This window comes from Pteropus medius, unplaced genomic scaffold (genome assembly GCF_902729225.1).
Source record: "Pteropus medius unplaced genomic scaffold, Ma_sr-lr_union100, whole genome shotgun sequence".
In the NCBI taxonomy this organism is placed as follows: domain Eukaryota; kingdom Metazoa; phylum Chordata; class Mammalia; order Chiroptera; family Pteropodidae; genus Pteropus; species Pteropus medius.
This window is the reverse complement of record NW_024355523.1, coordinates 934,703-951,593: the sequence shown is the minus strand read 5'-3', so window position 1 is coordinate 951,593 and position 16,891 is coordinate 934,703. Positions and strand designations below refer to the sequence as shown.

The 16,891-nt window shown below is 37.6% G+C and overlaps 2 protein-coding genes across 3 annotated transcripts in view; one reads left to right on the top strand and one right to left on the bottom strand.

The window, feature by feature from the left end:
• The window catches only part of PDGFD (platelet derived growth factor D), a 214,471-nt gene that overhangs the window by 94,699 nt on the left and 102,881 nt on the right, over positions 1-16,891 (top strand). The gene's annotated exons all lie outside the window — the stretch shown is intronic.
• On the bottom strand, positions 12,767-14,148 carry DDI1 (DDI proteasomal shuttling factor 1). The gene has a single exon (XM_039858775.1). The coding sequence runs from the start codon at positions 14,146-14,148 to the stop codon at positions 12,943-12,945; it is 1,206 nt and encodes a 401-aa protein (XP_039714709.1). The 3' UTR covers positions 12,767-12,942.

The window sequence follows — 16,891 nt, the reverse complement described above, 5'->3', positions numbered from 1 at the left end:
CTTTTTCGTAATAAGCTAATTATGTTCTAGAAGCTCTTTAGGCAGCTATTGAATTCTGCAGGAATGAATTGCCATCTCACTTAAATTAAGTAAAATGACTATAATTTTCAAAATATATATTTATGAAAAAGACAGACACATGCAAGGAGTTAAATTTCAGTTATTTTGCATAGTGTTTTTGCCTAACTAAAATACAAGAGGGAACAAAACAATGTCTCTTTGGAGGAAAATTTATACATTATAAATGGTCTCTCAGTTTTTTAGTATTTTCTGAAAACTCTTGCGATATAAAAAGAGCCTGATTTTTTTTTCCTCAAAGAACCAGTCTCGATTCCTACAGCAATTCACTCAACAGACATTTACTGAGCACCTTGTACATCCTTGCTAGGAAATTCCAAAGCTTCCAGCTCGTCAATAATTAATGAATGTTTATTATGTCTCATAAATAAAGATCTAAATGTCATTTAAAAAGTACAGAAAGGGCTTTCTAACAGCATTTTCAGTTTCATGAATGATTCCTGGTAGCAAAATTAATAAAATAACCTCTTTTTTTTAAATTTTTTTCTTTTTAAGATTGTATTAATCAGAATAGGCTAAGTTTTGCTGAATTCCTCTTGGGTTCTGCTTATTGCTGTCACTCAAAACTGGGAGGTAGGTGCATGCACGCCATGCTTTGAAATTAACACTGTAATTCAAAAGCACAGAAACTTGTTCTTTGTGCTTTTTATTCAGAAATGAAAAGAAAAGAGGTACTAATGTAGCCTTCAAAGTGGATGTGCCTCAAAAACATTATGCTAAGTGAATGAAGCCAGACACAAAGGTCACATATTTTACGATTCTATTTAAATGAAATATGCAGAACACATGAGTCCATAGAGACAAAATACAGGTTTTAATGGTTGCCAGAGGCTAGGGGGCAGCGGGAAGGCAGAGAAACTCTCAATGTGAACTGAGTTTACTTTGGGAGTGATAATGTTTTGGAGCTCAATAGATTTGGTGGTTGCATCACATTGTGAAAGTATTAATTGCCACTGAATTGTTCAGTAAAAAGTGTTTAATTTTATGTTATGTAAGTTTTATCTCGATACAAAAATACTAAAAATGTTTAATTTTTTGAAAAGTCAAAAAAAAAACCCACATTGACTATTTGTATGTTTTTACTATATTTGATAGCGTTCTACAGATGAAGCAGTAGTGTTTATTATATCTGCAGGTGTTCAAATAAATTTATTGAATTTATTTTATTCAATAAATTTCCTTAATAAAACAGTTTGAGAACTGTGTAATCAGTTTTTTTTTTTTTCCTTTAGGACTCGCCATTCTGCCGTTTAAGATTTTCACTAGAATTTTTCCCATCTGTCTGTGTTAGCTCACTTTGTAATTGCCTGCCTTGACTTTTAAGTCTTCCCAGGAAGCTCTGTATTCGTTTCTACTTAAGTTATTACTGTGGTGTTGGAAGTTTGCACTTGGAATAACTCCCACAGTGCAATCATTTTCGAAAATCCATCCGCACTCTAGTCTTCCTCTTGCACACCATTAATGAAGGTGTCAACTAGAAAGGTCACTAACAGCAATGTCTGCAGAACCCCACTGATCATTTGAGTAGAATTTGATATATTGCTTTTAATAATTGCCCTGTCCTTGTCAACTGATTCTCAGTTCATGTTGGGGGCCTTATGGTCAATGCAATTAAAATTAATTTGTGTCATTTTTTGGTAGTGAGATGTTATGTAACACCATACTGGTGATATCTGAGCACTAAACTTTCTTTGCTACTCTTGGGCGCTATTGCTGTCAGCATTTCTTTTTAATTATTATGATAGTGACAACAGTTTCCTTAATAAAAGAGGGCTGATTTTTCATCTCTGGATCACCCTGTGCTGGCTCTTCCTCTTTCTGGCTGTAATCTGTGGACTATTTCGCTGCTCATTAGTACCTCGAAGGCCTGAGGAAATAACGAGAAATTCAACTTCTGTTCATTTTGCCTGGTTAGCAACATATTTTCAGTCTAAAAAAATGCTTTTGGGGATGAAGGCAAGGATAGTTGTGAATTAAATGGATATAAGGTTTATCCCTCAGTGTAAACTAGCTTCTCCTGACATCAACACATGAGGTTACAATTAGTGTCTTAGGGTTGGGAGGGTGGTTGATGTGATCCTTTGTTCAGTGTCACCAGGGATGGGCACTGCTGGAGATTTAAGAGGAACAGTCATTTGTCTTATAGGATTATTCTATACAGTGAAGGACATGGAGCATCCTGGTACCTGGACTTCTAAATGCCAGTAATCTCCAGGACAACCCAAAGTACCCCACACATTTTGAGGTGTCTCCAAGTGGTACAGATCTACAACCTTCTCGCTCTACTTGATGAGCAAACTGAGGGCCAGAGAGGTTTGGTGCCTTGCCTGAAGACATATATGCAGTAAGTGGCAAAATTGGTGCTTTGATGCTAGAACCAAAATATTCACTTTCCTTGTCCACTTTCTAGCATAGCTAGTTTCATTTAAAATATTTAAACTAAAATCTTAAGTGGACCCTCAGTATTGGTCTGAAATTCAATTAACTTTCCTACTCAATTTACTCTTTTACACTCTAAAATGACTATTGTATACCTTCTTCTTACTCCTTAGTCCTTCAACACTCCCCGTTTTTATCTCACTCTTAGTTTGTGCCTTTGCTTCTTATTTCACTGTGAATATAGAAGATGGAAACTAGCTCATCTTTACACTGTTGGATCTGCCAGCCTCGCTACATTTATACTCATATGCTCTGCTTGCTTCGCTCTTATAAGCAGTGAAGTCTTTCTGCTCCTAGGGCCTGATTCCTCCCTTATGCACAAGGACTGTGCTTCTTGAGTTATCCTTGTTCTCTTGTTTCTTTGGTCTCTCCCTCCCACTGGGATCATTCTCATCAACATACAAACATACTGGACTCCCCGCCTTCATAGTAAAAGAAATGCTGTCACAGCCCTTCACTTATCTACTATGGTGCTTCTCGGCTTCCCAGCAATAACTAATTCTTTCCTGAGAGAGGTGTTCATACTTGCTCCCTCCACCTTCTTCACTCCAATTCTCAGCCTTCTCACACTAAGCTCTTGTTTTCCATCACACCCACAAAGCCACGCTGGTCAAAATTACCAAAAACCCCCATCTTGCAAATCCAGCCGCAACTTCTCAGCGCTCTTCCTAACCTGCTGGTGGTATTGACCACACCGTTCTTCAAGAAATGTTTTCTTCATTTGGTTTCTTAGACATGTTTTTGTTTATATTTTTCTCCTATCCATTGGTTTCTCTTTCTGAGGCTCCTTTGCTGGCTCCTCCTCCTCTGCTCAGCCTGAAGATACTGCACTTCTTAAGGGCCCAGAGAAAGCTTTCAAAACTAAATCGAATGTCTCTCCCTTCCTTGAAACCCCTTAAATGGCTTTCCATGACACTTAGAATGAAATCCAAACCTTTTATTTAGAACCACAAGGCCTTGCCTAATCTAACCCCTTCTAGATGACTCCCTCGCTCTGCCCTAACCACTGACCTTCCTACTCTTCCTTGACACTCCTAGTTTGTTTCTGCCTCAGGGTCGTTACATTGGCTGTTCCTTCTGAAATGCCCTCTGCCTGGATTTCCTCAAGCATTCCTCTCTCTCACCATCCAGGTTTCTCCTCAAAAATCATCTGTTCAGAGAGACCTTCCCTGATTTTTTGAAGTAGTATCCTCTGCTCCTCCATCACTTTCTATTCTCCTTACAGGGCTTTATTCATGTGTATCTCTATTTGATATGTAGGTATTTATTTGCTATTATTGAAGGGCAACATAATTACGCATAAACTCTAGATCCCGAATTGCTGGATGCAGCCACTTAATAGTTCTGTGACCTTTACTACTTAGCCTCTTTGTTCCTGTGTCCTAACCTTTAAAATGGGGATATTGTTTAATTCTGATAGATTGTTATAAAGATAAAATGATTTAAAATGTATAACATGCTTAGAATAAATGACTCGCCTAGTAAGTGCTATGTAAATGATAGATAGTATTATTTTTTTTATCATTGTTTCAAACTTCCATTAGAAAATAAACCTCAAGAGGAAAATTACTTTGTCATTCTTGTGTACCGCTATTTTTATAACTCCTAAAGCAGTAGCAGTGCCTAGTGCATTGTTGGCTCTCAATATATAGTTATCGAATAAACAAATGATTAATTTGCCACTAATTGGACTGATATCTCAGCATAGTCTCAATTTATTTTTTATGTTGCCTGAAAACAAAGTAGCTTTGAGAATGCCTGTATCAATACAAAGGTTAGTTTTTCAGGAGCTAAAAGTGACTTAGAATGCTTGTAAAATACGACTCACATCTGCCTACTTATCATTAGGGTTTCGGCAGCTTTCCAATTAGGTTGGTTTGTGTTAAGACCTTTCTGGTTACACAGATGCCATAGAGGGAACAAGGCTGAACTAATGATAAGTTAAAAAAAAAAACTAGCTCTATTCATTCAAGGAAAAAGATAGAAAAATAAATGAGTAACAGAATTGGTGTTCTAACATTTAGCTTTTACCTGTTTGCTCCTATCAATTTTTAAATGTTCTTAAGAAATTTGTCCCTTAATATTTTCTATTTAGAGTTGTATTTTCTACCGAGTTGGTCAGATTCCTCTGGGTCAGTTATGCCACCCTCAAAATGAAGACAGGTTCTCCTAGGAATAGAGCTTTCGAATGCCTCTGTTTTTAAAAGTATCAAGTTATTAAAATATAGCCAAATAAGATATGGAAAATATTCCTATAAAAGAAATACAGGTTTTTACTGATGCGATATTACATATGGAGTCCTGGAATCTCTATAGTCCTCTAAAAAATGTTTAGATTATTTATTTGTATCTTGGTAGTCTAAAATAAGTCAGCTTCTTAGTCACTGTCAAATTTACTTTTGACATAATGCCTTTAATCTGACCAATCACCTTCCCCAGTTCCTTATAGCATCTCAACTAAAGAATCATGAATCACTAACCCATTCTCTGAACTTCCTGTAGGACTTAAAACTCACAAATTTAATTGGCTGCCAAATTTTTAGATCTTCACAAAACTATGGAAAGTTATAGCGCAAATGGAAATTTGAAACTTGTGCTGTTATAGCACTTAGCTACAACCTGAAATATGTTTGGGATGTTTTTCAAAAGCAGAAAGAATTTAAAAGTATATTCTTACTGTTCTTGGGATTTTGGCTAAGACGCTTAAAGTAAAAAATGATTTAACCTGAATCACCGAAAGCAGTTGGAGAGCATGGGAAGGTTTTTGCGTTTTTCACAAAACTTAAACCGATTTCTTACTTATCGACCACTTAGAGAAAAAGAGCAAGCACAATTTTAGTTTTTTGGATTCACAAAGACACTTCCAGCCCAGACTTGAGCCATTCATTATACAATGAGGCTTTGACATTAGAGACCTTGCCATATGGGGACATAAACTGCTATAGCTTATGGCAGATCAATGAGATTGTTTTCTGTCAATTCCTTCTTTGGAGAACAAGTGATGGCAGTTGGTAGTGTTTGAACAGCGAATATCTTCGTTTTACTCTAACTGCCCATCTGTTGCTTTAACTTTATGCAATTATTTCTGATTGAATGAAGCTTATAGCACCAGCTCCCGTATGTTTATCTAAAAGTTTTCTTAATCTCATTTAATTCTAAATTCTTGATGAGATGGGCTAAAAGTGAAGTTATTAAGCAGTGAACTGATAAGAAAAGTAGTCTTTCATATGTTTCTGATGTTCCATTGATGTCATTAGTTTCTTCATGCTACCCTCCCTCAATTCTATGGAAGCTACTATTGTTGTTACCAGTTCAAGGGTCGTGAGCCCGACGCTTCAAAGTCCAATATTCAAAATGTCAGAGTACGGAATAAGGAAAGGTTTATTGATCGAGAAGGCCCTAGCTCTAGAAGATAAGGAGATTTAATGCTTCCACAGATTCATCTTATGAGTGCCCCCAATTCGGGCATCTTTTATGTCAGGGGAAGAGAGGAAGGGTGGGGCAAGAGATGGGTGAGGACCACTGGACAGCTAGGTGCAGACTAGGATCCAAGAAAGAGTGCAAAATCTTTAAATCTCATTGTTCCCCTTGGTCAGTCTGTTGACCTCCACTGATCTGAGTCTGATCTTGAGGCTCCTGTAAATCTTTGCTAAACAGTCAATATTTTGTATTTATTTCCCCACCTCGTTAAGAGAGACACCTTCTGAGAAGGGGCTGTTTTTGCAAAACACTCAAGTCTCAAGCAAAATGTTTCTACTTAATTAGCATCTCAATAGCACTAGCTATTAGCCTGAAGGCCAAAGGTGAAAGGCAGGCTGGGATTAGAGTAGAGTCTGGGAGAGGAGCATTTCACTCAGTTATGTTGTCACAGGTTTTACAGTCCTTCACTTTGCCATTTTGTTTTACTTCAAAATATTTGACACACTGGACGTTAGGGGCTGGCCTGTTTTTCCTTAGAACCTTCTCAGATCTCTGCTCCCATGGCAACATCATAATCCGGTTATATCTCCCTCTTCTTACCTCCCAGCAGCCTGACTCTGCACAGCTTTGCACTGAAGAATCAGGGGCCCTCCATGTTTCCTTCATTCCTCAATCATATGCTCAGCAAAGCTGTTGCTTCTGGGTATCATCTGCAGTCTATAAGCGCAACTCTTTATCAAAAACCTGCTTGTCTTTTACTGCTTCCCATCGTGTAATCCTACCTTCCATCCTCTTCATTGCATCTTGACCTTCCAACAGCTCCATGACAACATAAAATAAAAGTGAAGGTAACGTAATTACTTATTTGTGCTGCTTTCTGACGTTTCTGCTCCTTTGTTCAAGTATTTTCCTAAAAAGTCAAAACCTAGGATTTACTTAAAGACTTAAACTCAATCTATCAGTGCTTTTTCGGGCTAATCCAAGTTTATAGATAATTGAAATATTTATTTTTAGTACCCCACAACCCCATTTTCTAAGGTAAATTTCTATTTTATTTTTTTAATTGCATAAATATATACCACTTCCAAGGAGTATTGAAAATTAAAGCAGTTTTATCAACTTTAGTTATACTGTAGATGATCTTGAAAAAAAACTATAGGGTTCATTCATTAAATTATTTTAGCGTTTCTTTTTAAATGTGGTTTTCTTATAATTTTTTAGATGGTTAACTTCAGCCTAGAAATATGTGATGAATAAGTTTAAATGGGGTTATTTCTCCTATGTGAAATAGATTGGGACATTCTACTTTCAATATTTGGTCATATACTGAAACTTGCATCATTGATCATTCAGGCCTATTACATTTGCAGCTTGTTTAAAGGTGCCCACAGCATGTCTATGTGCTTTAAATTAAAAATCTACTTCTAACATTTTAGGGTGACCAACTGTTCCAGTTTGCCTACGACTGATGGAGTTGCCAGGACACTGGGCTATCAGTTTTAAAACCAGAACAAGCTCAGAAAAACTGGGATGACTTGGCACTGCAAATACTAGTTAAATTACCCTGAAAATTGACAACTGTATCAGATTAAAAACACCTTAAGGGTTTATTTCTTAGGTCACTTACATTTAAATCTGTACAAGTAATTATCAGTCATGTTGTTAACCAAGAACATATTTATTCTAATTATACAAAGATAATCTTACTATGTAGATATTTCGTTTTATCTTATATATTTTATATGAAAACTAAGTTAAACAAAACTCCACACTTTCTCTATGTCAGCTTATTAATAACATGGAACTTTGTCCATTTTCTCATTTATCTTATTTATTAAGATAAATAAGATATTTATCTTATATATTATTTATTATTTCTCATTTTCTCATTAATCTTATTTATTAAGTAGGTACTGCTGGCCTGACATAAATAGTAAGGACTAAAAATATAACTCTGAACAAGAGTATGACCACTCCAGAAAGGCCCAACACTTATTAGATTTTTATTAGTAATTTTGGGCCCCATTCCAGGTTTTCCAGATGCCCAAACATTTATATAATTGCCATCTGGTTGGTATTTTGTTGTCCATGAGAACCCTTTTTTTTTTTTTAATCCCCTAGAGTTTAAGTATGTGACAAATGTCCTATCAAATTGATTTGTCTCTAGTAGTTATTTCTTATACCAGTATTACTGGTTGTCCAGTCATAGTGCAGATCTCAAACCCTTTCCATTTATTTTGTGAGGGAAGTATTTGTTTACAATTGCTGAACTATGCTCCCAATTTAAGCCCATAAGAGGAAACAGCTTAAGCATGGTGCCACTGTAGGTCAAGGCAGAAACAGACCACAAACTTCACCTTTAAGTTTAGCCTGAGAATATGGGATATGCGAACTCTAGTTTGGTTAGTTTCAAAGGGATCTTGAATGACTCATCTTTGAGAAAGTGACAGATTCTCCTATATGCCTGGCTGCAGCTCATAGTACCAGTCGAGCACTAGAAAATTGTTGCTGCATTAAGAAAATTCAGCACCTAAAACAATGCCTGACATATTATAGATGCTCAATAAAATTTTGTCCAATATATCGTGCAGTGTTGAAGCTAGCATCTCAAATGGGAAGCATGAGTTAATTCCCCTGAACTTATATTCTATAGCATTTCATGATATAACACGGAATTAAATATTATTTCTGAACTGTTTACATTGTATTTTTTCTAGTTTTTCTAACTGGACCTTTAAGTTTTTTAAAAGAAAAGACTATAACTTACATTTTCTTGTCTCTCGCATGACATAGGACAGTGACAAGACTCTTGAAAAAGTGTATTGAATGCAAACCACTGATACTTTTTGACTGATAAACTAACCGAATCCCTAGATATGACATGAGTTTAGAAGGAGAACATATGAATTAATGTAATTTTAAATTAATTTCCCTCTTTATCTCAAGGGGTCCTTGTCGTAAAGTGCTGTTAGAGATTTTAGAATGGTGATTGCTGTTATAGGGTAAGAATTTGATAGATTTAAGTGATTACCTGGAATATGCTTATGTTGGTAATCATCTATTTTATGTGGAAACAGCATCAATAAATATATCAGTTAACAGAAGGAAAAGATACACTTCACCCTCATCTGGAGCAGGCCCATGTCGTCTCCTGTGAGCTTTAACAAGGGAGAAATTATTATGTGATCTTTCTGACGATGTTCTTAAAATAAGCCTTACTGATTAAAAGTATAGAAAACCTGGATTCATTAAGTCTTTCTCAAAAAAAAAAAAAAAAAAAAGAGAGAAAGCAATCATCAGAACACAAACAGTGCAGTGACAAGAAACAAAGCTACTCCCAGGTGTGCCCATCTCAACAGCCTGTTAAATGGAACCTGTGAGGAAATCACAGAAGGCACAGCAGGACTGCAAACCCCAATTTTCTGATAACAGACCCTTAGAAATTTTGAGATGTAACAGACAGACCCAGACATGCAAAAGCAAGCTTGACTTAGGCGCTCAAGTGAAAATAATTTTGTTTTTAGGTAACTTGACAATGATGAATAAAGTGTTGTGGGATGGTAGCCAATCCTTCATCTCATTCCCTACGCATTTTATAAAACAGCTTTAAACCCAGAGAGAATTGATTAAAGTAACCCAAGCTTTTAGGTTTCTTTTACTTTGTATCCCTTTCTCCTCTACTTCTCTTTACCATTGTTCCTCTTCTTTGGTTTTCCAGGCCACTATTAACCTCAAAGAATGTTCCCATTGATTATTAGCATCTTCACCAACAGTTTCCTGTGTGAATCCCAGATCACTCTCCTATTATTTACTCAAGTGTTTCTCTATGGAATGTTGGAAGTCAGCAAATGGCCCTCTTAGAGAAGAGCAGTGTTCTCTCAAAAAGGCAACATTTAGTACCTGCAGTGAAGATAAATTCATATATGCAGACATCCATTTGTCTTTTTCTCTTTAGTAGAGTGGATTATCCCCTAGAAACAAGATAAATTTTGTGACCCAGTATTTTAAGAAGTTAAAATTATATGCTCTACTAAATCTCAAACATCAGTCTTCTTGTTTAACTGCAGCAGAATACATTACTGTAGTTTAGAAATACATGCTAATCAGTAATAATAACTTTCTTTTGAGTAAGATGGGTATTTAAATAGGCTTTAAGTGAAACCAAGGATTTAATGTTTTGTTTTGTTTTTTTAAATGGCTTGTTATTTTCATTATGCAGTCTATTTCATCGTGATTTCTAATGAGAAGAAAGAAAATGAAGTTATGTTCATCATTTTCCAGGTAGTGAATTTTCAATAGTGGATACTTATAAATTGTATATTAGCAACCTGAACTTTCAGAGGAGAGTGTTTTTTTCCAGCATCAGTGGTAGTCATTTTAGACACATTGAAAGTGCATTTTACTGGCTTTTTTCTTATTTTAAAAATAACTCCTAAATTAAAATTCATTCCTTTATTTGTACATATTACTAATTTCATGTCTACTCTTTTTGTTCTTAGTCGATGGCAAGATTGTCTCTTACCCCTACTGGGTTGTGATCAACCTCGTGGTCTAAAACTGGAACTTAAGTCATTCCCATGTTTATAAAATCCTCTCTCGGTGCTCATTACAGGGGTGTTCAATAAGTAATCGTTGAGTGTATTCTGATTACTGCTGCTGTGTTGTCATTTTCAGTGAAAGGATCTTGGTAGTTTCCATAAAATAAAATTTGCCACAAGTCTCTGGAATTAAAATGTGTCAGGTAAAGAAGGTTATAAAGTGAAAAAAAAACTTGACATTCGAAAGCAAAGACTTGAATTGGGCAACCTGGTAGGTGAGTCATGTTTTCAAATTGTAGATCAGGATACTTTTGTGGGATACAGTTAGTGGGACATGTCTAACATATTTTGAAAATAATAAAGCATAATTTTTCAAAGAAATATACTAGGAAAAGATAAAAGATTTCCTGTTATTTTAGATGTGTGCACATTTATGTGTGTGTGTGTGTGTGTGTGAGAGAGAGAGAGAGAGAGAAAGAGAGGGAGAGAGAGGGAGAGATGTGATACGATGTGATGTGAAACTGGGTCACAGTCTAAAATATAGATTGATGTAAAAAACAAGTTAAAACAGATACTAAGCTAGTGGATATTTCAGTGCTTCCTGATTCTGAGCCTTGAATCTCCCATCTGTAAAATGTGGTTAATGATAACTATTTTGGTACTAATATATGTGAGGCTGGTTTTAGCATACCAAGTCCAGTAGAAGATTTTAAGGAGTTCGTATATTTTTATCTGTGAAGGTATCCATGCATTTATCAGTTCCCATCAATTCACAAGCATTTAATTGCTTATTCTTGACTTGGCTCTAAACTTATTTATTTTGTTAATTACATTTGTCCCGAATACTTAATTAGAAACAAAAATAGAGAAGAAGTCTCCATTGGTCATTTTTAGCAGTTCCGCTACATTAAACCTTGATGCAAATGTAGAATATGAGCATAGGAAAACCTATAAGAAAAAGGAAAACTGAGAGGTGAGCTGATGATGACTGCGGGGGAAAAGGTGACTCTTTGGGAAGAAGATGATTAATCTCACCAATAAGCAGATCCAGAAAGGGATATGAAGGGATATGGTGACTATAGGGAAAGTTTGTTTTGTTTTGTTTTCTCTAGCCTTTGAGAATGTTTTGAGTGGCTTTAGATCTTTTTGAGAAAATAGAAAAACTTAAAAGATATCGTAGATCGTAATATAATCTTTGTACTTGAAAATTGCTCTCCCCTGAGACAATTTATAGATGAGGAATCTGAGCTGTATAATATGTGAACTGATTTGCCTAAATTAATAGAGAGCTGGAATCAGAACATATATTTGTTCACTTTGAATCCATCGCTCTTTCTAATATCAGTCTTGATGGTTATTGCCCTGAAACATTTTCCCTGATGGCCTCAGGCAGCTGAACCTTTTCTCTCATGTGTCTTAGCCATGGGTTGTAATTAAGTCTGGGGTCTTCTGTTTCCCACTATCATTGGAGAGTAGCTTTGTCAGAGGAATGATAGAGCTGGATGAGGCCTTAGAGATCTTCTCATTCAAAAGTTTTCAAATGTTATTTTAACAGCGAAACCTTTTTTTTTGTTTCAAACAATATTTGTGTGGCAGTGTAATATGTAAAGCAGACTTTTAAAAATAATCTAGTTGAAATGAGTATTAAGGGACCTGGACCACTGCTTGCCCCTACCTCCCACTTCCACCATAATAAAACCACTATGCTCCCAAGAAGCACCATTATTTAAAAAACAAAAAAAACAACTACTTAATTGGCTTCATTTTACAACCAGGGTTTCTCTGAATGCAAAGGAAGAGTAAATTATTTAAGCTATCCTAGGAGAAAAATCTACTTTCTCAAATATGCTAAAAATAGCCTTGAGGGGTGGATTGCAGTGAACATGACTCCAAGGAAGTCCAAGGGAAGGTATAAAATATGAGGAAATCAGTCCTTATGCTGTCCAAAACAGACATTAATAAGTATTAGAGTCTAATTGACCTAACATTTCTAATAACTTTCCCAAAGAACACAAAGCTTGTAAAAATAGATATATTTCTCTGAAACAAATAATTGTTAGTGCTGATTTGAAACAGTTTTATGTAGATGCCTTGTGGGGTCTGCAGCAAAGCTTTATTTCAGCGAATTCTGCAAAACAGTGACTGGTTTGGACAAGCTGCCCTGTAATCTGATAGGACAGTGTCTCTAAAGGAATAGGCTGCTTTTCCTTTTATTGATTATCTGGAAGTCAGTCGAAGCCTCAAGAGCCTTCCCAGGATGAGGTTCAGTGATCTATGGGTAAGGGAAATGGAAGAGGGGCCAAGACCAGGCAATCACAATTTACATGGCTATAGATCTGAGAACTTGGTCCAAGGCCAGGTTTAGTTGTTACTGATGTTTTTAATGATTACATTGCCAGTGAGCTCCTGTCTTAGAATTTCCCGGAACCTGAGACTCCTTCAGTTTGGTGGCTTATTATATCCTGTTTCAACGCTTTTTTCGTCCTGAGTCCATGACAGAATATTTAACAGCATCTGCTACTTCCTTGTCTGAAGACTCTCGCCCAGTACCACTTACCAGCTTAGCACATGGGGGTAACTCTCCCTCAGGAAGAAAGTGAGTCTGTGTGCCCGTAGTGCCAATCACCAGCACATTTTTCTTCAAGTCAATGGAACACTGATGTCTCCGGAGTATATCTAGCCCTAGAAGCATGTCCATGGGCTGCTCTTCAAGGATAGAGAAAGAGCATTGTAAGAAATCGCCTTCTATTTGAATCTGAGCTAGATGAACTCGGCCAATAATTCTCTGTGTACCCACTCCTTTAGCAATCCCAGCCCATCTTTGGTCCACCAGCCGTATTATATTACATCTCTCAGCACAAGCTTGGCTCATAATGGTCATCTGGGCACCTGAATCAACAAAAGCTTTCAAAGGATGTCCATTCACTTTGCAGTTGATATAGAGCATGGCCACTTGTCCGAAACTCTCTGGAGCCTCTTCCATGGCTATGTTCATGTTTTCCTCAATGTTTTGCTGTCGAATTTCTTCTTCTATTTTGGCCTGAGCTTCCAAATCAAATGGGTCAGCGGAGAAGAGGTGAAGCCTCTCTTGCTCTTTCAGGGCCTTTTCCCTTTGCTGCTCCATCAGGACCTGAGAAAATGTCTCAAGGTTTCCACTGAGCAGGGCTTCTGCCAAGGGGGGGTTGCGTTCCTTCAGCAGGGACAGATCGTGGGGATTGGAGAGCAGCATGCTTCGAATCAAAGCGGGGCTGTCTAGACCCTCAGCAGATGTCATCTTCTCTCCAGAGCCTAAGCCACGGGACTGCTGGGCCGATTGTGCACGCTGATGCTGCTGGTGGTGGTGTGGCTGCCGTGCGCTGGATGTCCCAGGCATGGCTATCCCATTGAAATCTATTTGAGGCAGGCTTGATGTTCGTGCTGAAGGCCGAGGTCCCACATTCTCCTTCTGAAGTAAAACTACTACATCACCGTCTTTGAGGCCATAGGAGCCCAGGGAACAGTGATCGTCAGAGAGGAGTCGCTCCATGTAGATGATCTGGATCTCTTCAACAGGGACGCCGGACTCGAGTTCACAAAGGACACGGAAGTTGTGGAGCTCAAAGTCAGGGCTGACCTGGAGGGAGAAAGTCACCTCGGAGAGGTCCCTCCGCACACAGTACACAGTGACCAGCATGGCATGGGCCCAGAAGGGCCAAGTGGGCGGAGGGCATTGGTCGTCCACTGGGTGCTTGGAGCTGGTCTCTGTTAGTGGTTCAGCTTCTCCTCACGACTGGGTACCTTCGTTTAAGTTCATTCACCTCTCAAAGAGGCTCACCAGTGTGAGGGCTGCCTGCCAGCCTCAATGCCTGCTGCCTGGCCCCTTGGAACCTCAAGACAGCCTGTTGTGCTCCAAAGTCCATTTGTATGTGTGCTGTTTGGAACTTAGAATGGCCAATCCCATAGAAACAACATTACTCCAATCCATTAGGTTCCAAGGTTAGCCCTCCAAAGCCTATTTAACCCATAATATGAAAAAGATTTCAACTCTTCCTAAACAACATATAAACATTCCCTTTGTTCATTTGAGAATTGTAGTCTTTGTACTTTTACTTATTCCCCAAACAGTGGGTGCTTCTTTCCTACATGGAAAGAGTCATGCTATGTGCTTTATATGAGAGAGGTTAGACTTGGTGCCTACCCTTGAGGATTTCACATTCTAGGGAGCAGTCGATGGTGAATGGGTAAACCATAATGCTGGACAGAAGTGCTTTTGCAGAGACATGTTCAGCATACTAAGGGAACCAATAGCACAGAGGCTGTCGTGGAGACAAGGATGTTGAAGGATGCTGAAGAATGAGCATTGTCCATGTGAAAAATGGTGAGAGTCACTCCAGACAAAAAAGAATTGCATGTACAAACGTAAGAATTCGTGACAAGGCCTATCATTTCCTGTGAAAGGTGAAACATTCAATGTAACAGGAGAAATTTATATATGAATTTGAATGGCGGAATATGAAGCTGAAAAAACATGATTGGATCTAATTTACAAAGTCATATATGAATCTAAGGAATTTAAATATTATCAGTAGGCAAGATTCCTCAAAAAATGTTGAAGGGAATAAGAAAAGAAGGAGAAAGGAAAGGAAATGGAAAAGATTTGAAGCAGGTATTTGTGTGTTTTCTTATTTAATTGACTTAAGGGATGAGTTTCTTGTATCTTATGGAGCACATATGGTGGCAGAAGGGACAAGTAGATGCATTCTCAGTGGCTCAAAGAGAGATCTATTGCTAGAATATGAAAATGTAAGGAAGACTGAAGCTGACACTGGAGAGTAAAAGTGTTTCTTGAATAGAATGGACAGGACGTGTTTACCCGTGGGCGTGGAGAGTGTAAAAGAAGGAGTGTGTGTGGATAACACAAAGAGTCTCAAAAATGGGAGGCTGGTGAGAGGAATAGGCCATTACCCTGGATGGATGAGTGAGATGAACCTTTGAGGAGACCAATTTGACATCAATTCTGTGTGAAATGCATCAAGATGCCACACTGGAGGCTGGATAGCCTAGCTCCCTGACCCTAGGGCACTGCGCCCAAGTCCACACACACCAGGGGGGAGGCTTGCAGAGTGAGGGTAAAGAGAGCCTTCAGGGCAAATAGTAATTGGGTAGAAATCCTTGAGTACCAGTTCCTTTTCTTTATATTTCAAAAAGTATTTTGCACTGTAAAGAGCTCATGCTTCCCTAGTTTGATCTTCCCAGGTGTATCTAATTATGAACCAAAAGATAGCATCCGGTGCCTGATACCACGCCCCCCGCCCTTGTTTCAAGTTTTGTCAGAATACCTGTATGATTACTTAGAGGAGGATATTACATCAGCCTAAAGAATTGGGGTTTTTTGGCTCCTGTTTCTCATGTGCTTGTCTCAGATGAAAGATTGTATCACATTCATGAGCCTAATTATCATAAAGTTTCCATATTCTTATTCACTTATATTGGAAATGTTGACTAAATACACACGGTGTGTGATGCGTGTGCTAAGTTCTATGGATACACACATGAGTAATGTTAAAATTAGGCTGTGTTCCTAAAAGAGTTCACAGTCTAAAAGAAGACACATGTATAAGCACACATTCAAATCGATGGGTTAAAAAAATACCACGAAAGCTGTCACAGAGTGAGAGAAATTAATACTATCTGGAGAACAAACGAAGAAGATGGTAGGGATTGTCGGTCAGGGAAGGCTTCCAGAAAGAGTCTGGCTTAGAATGGTGACAAGAAGTCCATCACATCAGGGTGGCCAGAATGGAGAAACAAACGCTGGGAAGAGGAAGGCTGGACTTAGAGCCTTTAACTCAAAAGGCAGCACTTCATGATGTACAGGACTTTATGAAATTTAGGGAGGGAAAAAATGTAGCATTTTAAATTTCCTATAGAAAATTATGAATTATTTAGAGTTAATTTTTACTGTCTATAGAGGTGAATGCCCTTTGACCCAAAAATATTAAGTTAATAAATTTCTTCTGTGGTTCTTAACATCCTGTAAGTTCATCAGAGATCAACGATGGTTTCTCCTGAGTTTGGGAACAGTTATGATGTGAGACATGTCACATATAAATTATTCTGCTATGGAACAGATGAGAAGCCAGTGAGGTTTACATTCCATGTTCCTTCTCCTGATCCCCAATCAGCTTTGGACAGTTTGTTCTTAAAACTTTAATAAATTAAGTAGATAATACTAGGGTTTTTGTTTTTGTGTTCTTAAACAGTGGATTAAGTTATTTTTGTAGAATAAGGTTTTGTTTTGTTTTTTCTTTTGGCAAAGCAAGAATTCAAGGTTCACATCAAAAGAAGCTGTTTCTTTTTTGAATATATTACCATTGCCTTCCTCGATACTGAACACAATTAAGTTCTATGCAGTGTTTTATCATCTTGCTGTAATT

Bases quoted from the DNA above. Each gene is read 5' to 3' on its own strand.
- DDI1 (XM_039858775.1), bottom strand. From the start codon at position 14,148: ATGCTGGTCACTGTGTACTGTGTGCGGAGGGACCTCTCCGAGGTGACT.